Here is a 12966-nt window from a genome sequence, read left to right as displayed (position 1 = left end):
TTGAGATCATCATGTTTCCTCTGTGCTGCCAAGAGAGCCGAGCTCAGGTGGGGCACTGGGTTTGGGACACGGGACCTGGAGAGGAGGTCACTGCCTGGAATGACCCTCCCTGCCAGCATTTTAGCCTGTGATGGGACTCATAGCTTATGCATAGGAGCCTGCTGCTTTCTAGGAATATTTGCTGTGCAACACATTTATTTTATTGAGAAATAGGCAGCTGTTTATTCTTTTGTTAACTCTATACAGCCCTGAGAGCTATGAATATTAAAGACCTGTGAGTTGCTGGCATCCACATATATTCCTGTTTGCAGAGGGAAAATGTTAGCATCTCAAAATGATGGCAAGTTTAAACTGTTATTTCAGGAATGTCCTCCGAAGATAAAGATGTACATATTCATGTATAGAGCATGTGCACGTGTCTGTCCCCTTTACACTTTAAACGTTGGTGGCCCATGCCCCAGGCACAACGGCATCTGAAGGTGAGGCAAAGATTTATTTGCAGTTTAATTCCCACCCACGATCCCTATTATACAAGAGGAATTTTCTTTTGGTACGAGATAAGCCCATCAGTGACATCAGCAGCACCTAGCCCTGCATACCATAGCCCTGCTGGATTCCTGACACTGAGCCTCTCACTAGGGCTGGGCCATCCAGGCCTCCTGAGTCAGCCCCTAACAACAGCATTTTCTGTTTTGTTTTGGTTTTTGTGTGTCTTCAAACGCAATTTTGCAATTGCAGTTCTGGGGTGAAAGATCAGCTGTTGAAATACGCCCTGGTGTGAATGGAGGGAGCCCAGCTCGGGTCCTGTTGCGTGCAACTGGTGAAAATAGCACAGAAATGAGGGTGTGGGGCTTGTGAAAGCATCTCTGAAGGAGCAGGAGCACAGAGCACTCTTCTCCAGCTTGGTCTCCTGCCTACCAGTCAGTGCTCACTTGTTGGATTACAGCTGCCAACCCGGGGAGGAAAGACTTGCAGCGTACCAGACACACAGGCTTAGATTTCTCCCCCTCCTCTGCAGCATTTCCAGTGAAGCAGCTCTCATCTCACAGCTGTGGACTAATGAGCAAAATGACAGTTACTGTTTGCTAAAGAAATATTTGGGGTTGGCTTCAATGCATTTCTGCATCGTTCTGGATTCTTTTGTGTATTTCTGTACTCCCTGTGTCAGGCTTTAATGCAGCGGAACGGTCAGAGATTTCCAGGGATATGGACTCAAATATTCCGGTAATTTGATTACAGCACATGCCATGGATTGCAGGAACTATTGTATTCAGAGGTCAAAGTTGTGTCCACACCAATGAGGGAAGTTTTACACCACGTGTCTGATTTTCTTCTCCTTTTCACCTGTCTCAGGAGACAAATGTTTCATCACATAGTGCTGAAATATCTTCATCTTCTGATTTGGGCCAAGATTTAAGAGTGGTTACCCAAAAATTTCTTATTGAGCTGAGGAGAAAGATCTGTGCTGAATGATTCTTTTTCAGTTCTTCTCTTCTGCAGTTTATTACAAGTATATTTGTTTAATTAGGGGGCCCAGTAGTAATGTTGTTAAAATACAAGTGGGCACATTTATTGTTTCCTCCAAAAGGAAACAACCAGTCTCTAGCAGTTCTGGTTTTTCCCTGCCTCAACTGAACATTTACTGCTTTATGTAGCTAGCAGATTGTGAGGCTAAAGTTACTTCTCTTTTTTTCCTCCTTTTATTTCTTTTTGTTAAAAAGAAAAGAAAAAAAAATCCCCTCCATTCTCTTAACAAGTGCTGGATTTTTTAAGGATATGGTCAGAAAGGGGAACTTAAACTCAGCATGATGTTTATAGTGCCACACAAGCTTCAGGAAAAGTGATGTACAGTACTCTTTATTAACATCTAAAAAGTCCCTGTGGGATTATAAGGACTGCAGAGTAATAAACAAATAAAAGTAGCAAGATTAAATTGTTCAGAATATTTTTAGTGATGGAAGCAGCAATAAGTTTTAACCTTGAGAACCAGGGGAAGAGCAGCTTGTGGGTAGAACAAACACAATTAGGAATGGATTCCTCTTAGTGATGACTGGTTATCATTCATGGCATTACAGATAATTGTCTTGTGTAAATAAATTGCTAAAATATGGATACAAAAGAACAGTACTCAAATGTAAGCACCAGAATTCAAAATTTCTAAATTACAGTAATTTTTAATCTTCCATTTAAATGATGGACCTGAACTTGCTTTCCCCTGTGGTGCTAAAGGACTCACTACAGTCAAAGGCTGCTCCAGGTACCAACACAGGGAAATACAACCAGCCCTATTCCCAGTCCTCACCCAGGAAGAAACTCTTCATCGTAATTAAAACTCCCAACTACTGATACTGTATTATTTTATGAGCATTTTTTAGTACTTCTCCCAGAGCTCTTCTGGTCTCTTTTTAAAAGCTTTACAGCCACTGTGCTGTGGGAAGAACAATTGGTAAAGTCGAGGCAGCCCCGCCAGTGCCAAGGCAAGGCGGTGGCCAAGGGCAGGATTTGGCCCAGGGGCTCCAGTGACAGAGTCAAGAGCTCAGGTTGATTTACAGCCCCCCAGGCTGGGCACAGGACGCTGTGCCAGCTCCTCGGATGGTGTCAGGGGTGGTGACTTCACCGCCGGGGTGGCCTGGGGCCAGGCTGCTCCAGCTGAGGATATTGCGGGTGACATCAGTGGGGCTGTGTGGAGGTGTGATCCAGGCCAGCATCGCGCTGGGAGGCTGCAGCGCGGCGAGAGGAAACTCTGTGCTCATTTGAAAGGCACTTGTGTACAGCAGGGAAAACCTTACAGAGTGATGCTCTGCGAGATTATCGGCCCATCGTGCTCCCCCACCACTGAGAGAGCTCTTGCTCGCTTTAATTATCGCTTTGGGGGAAGCTGCGCCTTCCCTCTCCCCTCCTTTTCCTTGTTTTTTTTAAAGGAAGGTAGCTTTTAAGAGCTTGCCATGAAGATCTAAGCTAAAGGATTTTCTCTACTACAAAGCCTGCATAGTTTCCCAGGCCAGGTGGACCCGATAGCACTGACTGCATGCTGAAAAATCTCATCCCCACCCTTCAGGCACTTTAATTGTAAGCCTTTCCAGATACACTGGATAAACACTGTCAAAATGAACCTGAAAGGGTTGTTGTTGTTGGTTTAGCCCTTAAATAATTATGAGTTTGTCTGTCTAATTACAACATAATCTTGTTTAAACTTGGATGCCTATTTGCAGTATCTCTTAAATGAGGTGGAAGCAGAAACACTGAAAAAAAAAAAAAAGAAAATGCACAGTTCTTCCACTTTAAGAGAAGGAAAAAAGAGTTTTTACTCCTGTAAAATTTAATTCAACCTGACAACAAGAGACACTAACTTGGAAGCTACTGTGGTAGGATAAAGATGATAAAGAATAGTGTGGGACCTCCGAGATGCAACAGAAACTTAATCCTCTGTGGATAATATTTTTCAAACAGTTTAGAAATACTTTAAGGTAATTTACGGGAAGACTTGAGTGACAAAGCACATTACTTGAAGTGCCTTTCCTTCACTAGGCACTTTCTAAATTCTTTCTCTTTCATTTCTTTATTCTCAGGAGACTTTTAAATCCAGTGAACCAAAACAACACTTTGTTTGTTGGTATAGCACGGGGCTGGCACAGAGGGCAGACACTGCACCTGTTCCAATAAACTGGGGAAATGGAGAGATAAACCATAGCACTCATTAAGAGGAATCTACTGAAACATGAACAATTTGTATTTTGAATATCTTCCAGGAATAAAAGGAGAAATACATAAACAGACTTTGTTTTTACCATCATCAGTTTAAAATAAACTTTGTTTAAAGGAAACTTCACATTTGGTTTATGTACAAAGGCAGACATACCACTAAAGAAGCTGTGATAATGCTTGATTTTCTTTAAGAAAGGCAAATGATTTTATCTAGCTGCTCCTATTCTTCTAAAGAAAAATTACCTGTTGGCAGTTTAATCAAAATCAGTTAATTCCCCTGTTCCTTAGTTGTGGCAGCTTTTCTTGCTTTTGCATTTTCTCATGTTGAGTAATATCACATTCTTACAATCTAGTTCAGAATGATCAGAGGAACAACATAAACTAAAGTCCATCTGCTCATCTATTAATAAATAACTAAAATTATGGGGGGTGGGGGGGGAGGGAGAATTGTTTGGATCGTTAGCAACAAAGTTCCCTGCAAAATAACTTTTATCTAGGCACAAGGAATATGCTATGTAATATCTGACAGGCTATTAAAAAATCTTAAATGAGAAGAAACATTAAGTAACAGTTCCTCAAAGGATAAATTTTTTCAAACATTTCCCTTGATCATCAGAGCTTGTGCTGTTCAACATCCCATACATCTCCCTCAATTTCTCTCTCTCACACACACAGTATTAAATATAAAATGTCATGAAAATTCCTAAGTATCATTTAATGTTGGCAGCCCTGCACTGTAAAGCCATTTATATAAAACTGTGGTTGGCAGCTCTCACTCTTCCATGGGAACAAATTAACATTGGCATTCCAAACACAGGAAAGTAAGGAAATTAGAAACACAGTTTATATTTGGCCAGTGCTTTGAAACACTGTACCATGCTACTGATGTCAATTAATGAAAAGCAGAATTTTGCGGAGAGGGTCTGGTTTTGAAACACATTAACACACGTTAAAACATGTTTGCACAGGAACTGGATTGTAAGCATCTTGGTTCCAAAACAATAAAGCAATTACACTAAAACTTGTAGTTTTAAAGTTGCCATTAATTCAATCCACTCAGTCTGGATCACTGAAGGATTTTTCACTGACTCTGAGATGTGGACTGCACAAATGCTTAAAAGAAGGGGTAAGGCACAGTGTGTGGGGATTACACCCAGGTATATTTTTGTATAAATAATAGAATTGTAGAACATACACCCAAATAAAGGGGGGGGCTCAGCAAACTCTGTGGTCCTCATCAATAAAGCAAGGATTTCCGAAAGGACTTTTTGAATTAGTTCAAACTTTGCTACCTGCAACCTTTTTTGTAGCGAAGATTTTTACTGACAAAATCTTCAACACCAACAAAATCTAGATGGCAGTTTATCTCCTGGCACAATTCCACTGACTTCAATGGAATTACTCCAGCACGGAATTTGGCCCCGCAGCCTTTACAAGGCGCTGTTTATTTGTACTATGATTCAGATATTTTGATACCACGAATCTTTCAGCACTGAAGTTTCTCCATATGAAATATGTCTTGTATTAAGAAATATCAGTTTCACATTTTTGTCAAACATTATTTGCTAAATTCTGTTTGTTGCAGGGATGGGAATTCAGCTGTAGTTCAACAACATGGGCTAATAATGATAAGCAGTGACTAATAGGAGCTGGTCCATGTTTTGATTGTTTGCAGCAAAGGAAACTTCCCTCAGAAACAATTTCGAGATTAGGAGAGAAAACTCTGTGAAGCTCTAGCAGAAACTACTGCATGCTCGTTATTTCAACACAGGGGCACTTCTTTGGCCCAATTCTGCTCTCAGTGGTGCTCATGTAAATCAAGAGGGAGTTTATGGGAATTACTTTGGACGTAGAGTTGTATAAATGAGACCACAGGGCCAGCTTCAGTAGAAATTTGACAATTTACACCAAAGAAGACCTAGCCAAGAATTTTCTCTTGGGCTTCCATTTTTCCAAACTCAAGCATGTGCAGAACTTTATCCATGTGATTAGTCCTCATGTGTAGTCTCGTTTATTTTTTATTTCAAACAGTTGTGAAGGAAAATCTTCATCCTGAAACTAATTTAAACAGCTCTCTCATTTCTTTAGAAGTTTCTTCCATTTAGAGAAGACATATACATATATAAAATAGCATATTTTATTTATATATAGTAAAGGTATATATTTTTTGATATATATGCAATTAATTCATGAAAGTACTTTTATGTAGGCCCTAGAGAGGAGTACTAGAAACGGTTTAAAATATCATGGTCTCTTAATGCTGTATATCAACAGGTAGTCTCTTTATCTGGCATGCTGTCAAAATTTGCTTACTTGTGTTCTTGCTCAGATGACTTCATCCATCATTGCAACTTCTCACTGGTATTCATCCAGTTAGGACAATTTAGAGGCATAAAACTAAATGTGTTATCATTTTAACCACAAATTAACAGTTTCCATATAAATGTTAGCATTTCCTCACTTGGTTCAAGGATAGCAGCCTTAATGGCACTAACCGTATATTTGATTTAAACTAATTAAAAACAGGGGCTCTTGCAATTTAATATATTGATTTTACCAGTGGGACTTACATCTTTTATAATAAGTGTACACAGCTGCAGCACTCACCCACCGCCACTCTCAGACCTAATCCCTGCATTCCTCCTGACAATAACATGACAGGATCCACACATCCCAGTATTAGCCTTAACCCCGGTGACACTGCCAGAATGTATTAAACTAAAACATCACAGTGTCCTATTTAAAAGGAGCCTGTCAACAGCTCTGACTGGGCTTTAATAGTTATAATCTTTTTTATAATTAATGTTTCCAACCACTTGTGTAACCTTCTCTCACACATCTCTCCCCGCCGACCCGAAAATGTGTTTCAGGCTTATTTCCAGGGAATGTAGCGCCTGGTTTTGTGCTGCCTGAGCAGAGCCCATTAAAGCTCCTTTGCAGGGGGTGTGCTGGGACACACACACGTGCACACACACAGACCCAGGCATGGCACAGCTGGGGGCACTGGGAGCAGGTCCTGCACGCTCCACTGGTGCCCAGCTCCTGTTACCGGCATCACAAGACCTGGCCATCAAGGCTTGTCTCCTTCAAAGCCCTTTAAGAGCCGTTGTGTTTTGGCTTCTAAACTGCAGCTCACAGAGGGGGATTCACCCCCCCAGGACAGCCTGTGTGGGAACAGAGGAAAGACTCTGCTCTGGGATAAATCCGCTGGGTGCGAGCAGATGGGGACAATTTCAGGTCCTTTTTCTTTGTGTAAGGACATCTGTCCTTGGCTGCTCCTTTCCCTGCTACCAGCACACCCACGTGGCAGAGGTAAATAGTTCCGGTTCTGCTCTGCCATTTTACACCTGGGAATTTGAAAATTAATTAAGTTCTCTCTGGGATGGGTCTGTACATTCAAAGACTACCTGCTGGTCACTTGCTGCACAGTCAGTGTCCTTCATACCTTTGCTGAGAGCTTTCTGCCTTAGCCAGTGTTACACCACCAAGTGCTGCACATATCCACACTGCCCAAAACAATTATGGGATGTACCTGTTCAGGCTTGAGAGCTTTTAACAGTGTTAGGCAGAAGAGAAGGGAAAAAAAAAGCTGAGGGCTTGGCTTAATGTATGGACAAACCATGTGATCGGGACCAGGCATCCAGGGCTAACTTTTAATCTGCTTTGTTTCAAGTGGGAAATATGTGAAGATCAAATAAGTTCAAATCCAGGTCAAATATCCTTGAAAATCTTTGATTTATATAAGCAGGAAAATGAGGTTTAAAAGAAGTGATTATGAAAGGGTTACTAAAAACACAGCTGTACGCGCACTCTTATATCTGAGGCTCTCCAAAGAAAAACTGTGTGACATCTATATTAACCTTTGGCTGTACACCAATGAAGGCCTGTAGTGAGCTGGAATGCAAGGCAGCCCCTTCCAAATTTTAACACAAGCCAGGTTACAGCTGCAAATGCCTGCAGCCCGTGCTCACTTTATAAAGTATTCCCCGAAGGAAATTTTTTAACTGTTATAGAATCTTTTTCTAATACCCTACAGTGTTAAAGCCTGTTATTAAAGGGCAAAGAGATGGTTCTCTATGCCAAACACTTGTCAACAAAAAGGATAGCCAGATGGTATGAAATAAAAGGAAACTTGGGGGCTCTTCAGCTTCTTGATTTATATTAACAAAAGCCACTTTCAAGTGCTCCTTCCAAGAATGACTAATTCCCCCCCCCGTCCTTTTTTGCCAGGATTAAACAATGTTGTTCATTTTATAATCAACCACGAGACAAATTAACAAATTGCGTATCACTTGTGCCGACCCTTTTAAAAATATTCTGAGCAAGTCTGTTTACCAAGGCAAGTTTACCGGCATAAGGACAACGCAATTATTTTTAGAAGAGAAGGTCTAAGTCATCCAGAGGATGTTTACTCCTTAGTTGCTGTTTATAAATTTGAAATTAAACTTGTGCAAAAAATGCTTTGCGTTTTTTCAGCTCCTAAAATGGATCAGTTTATAAGCTGTACTTGGACAGGATCTGAAATGAAATTCCAAATGCTAAAATTATGGTAGTAAATTTTACAAAATTAGCCGGTAATTAACTGGCTAACTTAGTCAGACCACTGTAGCTAAATTCTCTTTTAATTTACATATAACTTCATTCTTGACACAAATCCATTCCCCATTCATCTTAGCACAGGTGTAAGCTAGGACAAAATGTAGCCTGTAAACGAACTGGTAATAAATCTAAATCTAATTAGTTGTCAGGATTTTACAGTAAGTAAAACTTTGCTTACTACAAAGCTCCCTAAAACCAAACACCTGTATTCTGGTTCCTCCCTACCAATACCCAGCATAAATTCTCTGGAGTGAATATACACAGTATCTCCATAGAAAGCAATGTGTGGGGTGTGTTGGTGGGGTTTTTACTATGTAGCCCAGTAAATCTTGCAATGTAATTTTTAAAAAAATATTATTCCCTCTAAAGTTGTACAACTAGATGGATGAAGAATACGAATAAGGCCAAAAAAAAGTGCTTTTGTAGATTAGCCTTTGCAAGCCTGGAATTAACATTTATTATTGATTGATATTTAAAAGTATTATTTCTTCACATGTTTTTACTTCCTCCATGCTAAAATGAGACTTTATTATGCTGTGACACTTCCTCATTGTGATGGCTCTGGTACAGTAATAAAAGCCTACCTGTGAAATGCAATGCTCACAGAGTATCTCTTACAAAAGTAGGACACAGTTTACGACAGTCTGCATCTAGGAATTCAGCTCTGCTTTAAAAGGGATCATTGTAGAAAGTCTCCAAAAAAAATCCGTTCTACAATAGATCTTCTAATTTTCCCTGAATGTCATAGAAAACTGTACGTCTCAGAGCAGGTGTTGTGTTTGATTATATACGGAGTGAGTGGCTGCTCTAATTCATTAAAACCTCCATAAACAAGCCTGCCTTTGTCCTATAAAGATGAAAGAGCCATGACTATAATGGGATGAAAGGTGTGCACAGCGATGAAGAAAGCTATTATAGATCTATGTCCTTTTTAAACTCGTCCTGGCATGCACTGTTGACAAGGGAACAAAACAGCACAGATAAACCTCCGAAATGTGCCTTGCTCATAGTAATTCCACCTGTCCTTAAAACTATTGGGTTTTGCTTGTACTCTTACTACTCCCTGAGCATGCTGACAGCAATGAAATAAAATGATCATTTAGGATTTTGCATAAAGAACACTCTTAGATTTCTAAGCTGACTACAAACCCTGGCAGGTTGAAATGAGTGAATGTATCCACTGCAGTCATCAAACTGCATGGGGATGTTGATTACCAGGGGTCATGGTTTATACAGGTGAAACTTGCTCCATACAAAGTTCTCACGCAGACACAGATATACCCAAAATACAACTTTTATTTCGCATTTCTGGATGGATTCCACTCCTTTGTATTCAAAATAGTCAATGGCCTGAACATAAATTCTTTCTTATAACTCTTACATGAGCTGACAAGGAGACTCTTCCTTACGTCGGAAATGTGGCACAAGAGCTCTGCAGTTTCACTGATGATTCAGGAAATTACTACACCTGAGGAGCAGAGCTAAACTCCCTCCCATTATGTACTTACATGTTTCACAAGGTTCTCTGTCCTCTACTGAAATGGAAAGCGAAGTGTGAATTTTGCTATTGCTACTTCAACATCTTTTGTCTTCTGTTCAGGACTTTCCTTGCACCCAGCTGCACACAGTGTAGGACCCAAGAACCACGGAGAAGTGTTAGCAAGGTCACCCTTATCTTTAAAGTCAAATATTTGAGTGCCATTGGTACTTTTGACTGCTCAAATATTTGATTTGAAATGTATCATTGCTCATCAGCTTAAGTATGCAGCAGTGACTAGACAAACACTGTAATTCCAAATGGAAAGCACCAGCCCTCATAGAGCACAGCCCCCAGGCCAGATGTAATTCCGAGCTTCCCACTGTGAAGCTTATGGCAGTTAATAAGGAGGTGCAGCTCATGCAAACTAGAGCTCTCCCACAGCGTCCCGTGGCTCCTTATCATGCAAGAATTGCGTCGGGATGGCTACCGTGTCTAATAATTATTAACGTGTGTCACAGAGCCTTTACAGCTGCTGATCTTTTCAAGTTAGTTAAAGTGCTGGGATTAGAGAGGTGGTGGTTTAGGTGGTGATTTAATCTTTGTTGCCTCTGAAGTTCCAGACAGTGGAAGTGTCCAGAACAGTGACATCCATAAAGGTGTTAATGGATTTATTGGAGATGCGGGTCTGCAATTCCTGGCAGGTTATGTGCCAGAGCTGTGCTCATCTTGTACTTGGTTGGGACAGAGTCTGATCTTGCTTTGGAAATACAATTCAGGTTCTGCCTTGAACTTGCAGGCACCCAATCTGTACGTGTGTGGTTTAAGAGCCGCACATGATGAGGTCTAAAAACGGATAGAGTGAGCCAGGTCTCTAATTATGTATTTAAAATAGAATGCACACCCTGACAATGTTTTACTCAAATCCGGCCAAGTCAGTCCACACGGGTGTGCGATCTACAGCGAACAAATAGAAATCAGATTGGGCCGTGGCATCCAATTAGAGAGGCCTAGTGAAGCGCATACAAAGCGTGCCAGCTCTCGTATCGTTTGCATAAACCCATCCACATGTGCTTGTGAAAAGAGGCGAGTTAGCGGCATAAACCGGGGTCAACAGGAAAAGCTACAGGAGTAAATAAGGATTTACTGTGGAATCCCTCCCAAACCATTAGGAAAACATGTGCGAGCAGCTCAGAGCGGGAGCGCGGCGCTGGGATGCCGCGGGGAACCATCCCAACCATCCGTGCGCCCAGCCCTGATGGCTCCGCATCCCGCACGAGCACCAGCCCGGCACCGGGAGCTGTGCGGGACCCGTGCCGTGCTCCTGCCTGGGTTTCGTGTCTTCCTTGGCAGTGTGGGATGCGGAGCAGACCTGCTAATCGTCCTGTTAAACTCCTACCTGCAAATCCAATTTCTGAAGTGCAGCGACTATCAAAGGGAGATGACGACAAAGACCTCAGTGTGTCGGCGTGTGTGGAGCGTGGGGAGAGCCCGTGGCTGTCCAAACGCTGTGATGGGAATTCCGAGCGCTCTCCCCGCCGGTGCCGCTCAATTACCGCCTGGCAAAGCAGCCATCCTTCCAAGGGCCGCTACCTGCCCTTCCTTGCCCAAGTGGGCTGTCACCCACCTGACCCGCTGGGAAACAGCTCCCAGCCGGGGCCACCTGCGCCACCAGCCCCTGTCCTCCCATCGGTGGCCAGGGCCCCGCTCCAGCCTCCCCCTGACACGGTTCCCTGCCCGGTTGCCCCGGACCCAGTCGCGCCGAGACCGGCACTCACCCAAGTTGACGAAGCTCATGACCATGTCAGCCTCGGTGAGGAAGTTGCTGTCCTGCAGGCTGGCCAGGGGCGGCCCCTGGGTGCTGAAGATGGGCTTGTAGGGGTAAGAGAAGCCCTCGCCGTCCTCGGCGGCGGCCCCCGCCGCCCCCTCCTCCACGGACATGGCATTGTAGAGGTCCAGCATGAACATGGGGGCCGAGTTGTGCTTGCCGTGGAGGTGCGGCCGCGGGCGGTGCGGCAGGCCGAGGATGGAGAGGATCTCCCGCTGCATCTCGCGGCGCTCGGGGCCGCGCAGCCGCCGGTGGATGAAGCTGGAGTGCACCTCGTTGTCCACCGTGAAGTCGGCGAGCACGCAGCGCAGCCAGAGGGCGGGCGCGGCGGCGCCCAGCACCAGCAGCCAGGAGGCGGGCTGCCCGCGCCCCGCCACCGGCATCGCGGCGCGGCGGCGGCGGCTGCGGGGCGGCGCGGGGGGCGCGGGGCTGCCCCGCCGCGGGACGCGCCCCGCCACCGGCATGCGCGGGGGGCGCGGACGGACGGCGCGGCCCCGCGCTCAGCCCCCGCGGAGGCGCCGCAGCCCGCTCATGGCCCGAGGCGGCGGCGGCGGCGGCGGGGGCTGCCTCAGCGGCACCGGCCCATGGACGGGGCGGCGGCGGCGGCGGCGGCCCGAGGCGCTTCCCCCGGCGGCGGCGGGAGCGGGAGCGGGAGCGGAGCGCTCTGCCCGCGTCCCGCACGCCGCGGCGGAGCCGTGTGAGCGGCGCGGCTCGGCGGGGAGCGGCGGGAGGGTGTCTCTGGTGGGAGGAGCAGGCAGCAAAACCCAAGCGCTCTCTCTCGCTCGCCCGTTCCAAACCGCTTGGGAGAGAAAATCCCTGGAACTGCCTCGAGGAGGGACGTCTGCTCAGGTTGCTTTTCAGGATGTTTGTGGAGGCTGCGGGCTCGGCGAGAGGCTGAGCCGGTCCCAAGCGCCTAAATTACCGTGAACGTCATTAAGGAGAAGACACCCCAGGAGGGAGGGCGGTTTATGTATAAAGAAGGGGCCCAAACTCCCGCAGAATTTATAGATGCGAGTACATCGGCTGTCTGCACAAGCACGCGTACACACTTTTTTCCCTGCCTACTCCTTTTTATTTTTTTTTAAGAAGTACGGATTAGAAGAGACTGTCCGTGACAAAACCAACACCATTAAATAATTTAAAACGTGATGATTATATATTCACGTACATAGACACGTATGTATATCCCTGTGCACAGAGCCCCGGGTCACTTTTTCCAGCTGACAGTGGGGAGAGTTAATGGAGGAGCGTTAGAAATCCGAAGGGGGAGATATTCTCCAAGAATGGCAAAACCAGGAACATTTACTTGAAATGAAGCTATCAACCTGTGCACACGGGTGGCTTCTGCCATTCCATT

General features: G+C 44.6%; 1 protein-coding gene across 1 annotated transcript in view; it reads right to left on the bottom strand.

Annotated features, from left to right (window-relative positions):
* The window catches only part of BMP7 (bone morphogenetic protein 7), a gene marked incomplete at its 5' end in the record, with an annotated part of 42861 nt that extends 30788 nt beyond the window's left edge, over positions 1-12073 (bottom strand). Inside the window, one exon of the mRNA XM_082292936.1 lies at positions 11560-12073. Coding sequence (XP_082149062.1) covers positions 11560-12073 — 514 coding nt within the window. The remainder of the gene's footprint in view (positions 1-11559) is intronic.
* Between the last annotated feature and the right edge of the window lie 893 nt (positions 12074-12966).

The sequence above is a fragment of the Coloeus monedula genome, assembly GCF_965178545.1.
Source record: "Coloeus monedula genome assembly, chromosome: 17".
Lineage (NCBI taxonomy): Eukaryota > Metazoa > Chordata > Aves > Passeriformes > Corvidae > Coloeus > Coloeus monedula.
Note: the sequence above shows the minus strand (reverse complement) of the source record. Positions and strands in the feature narration are given on the sequence as shown.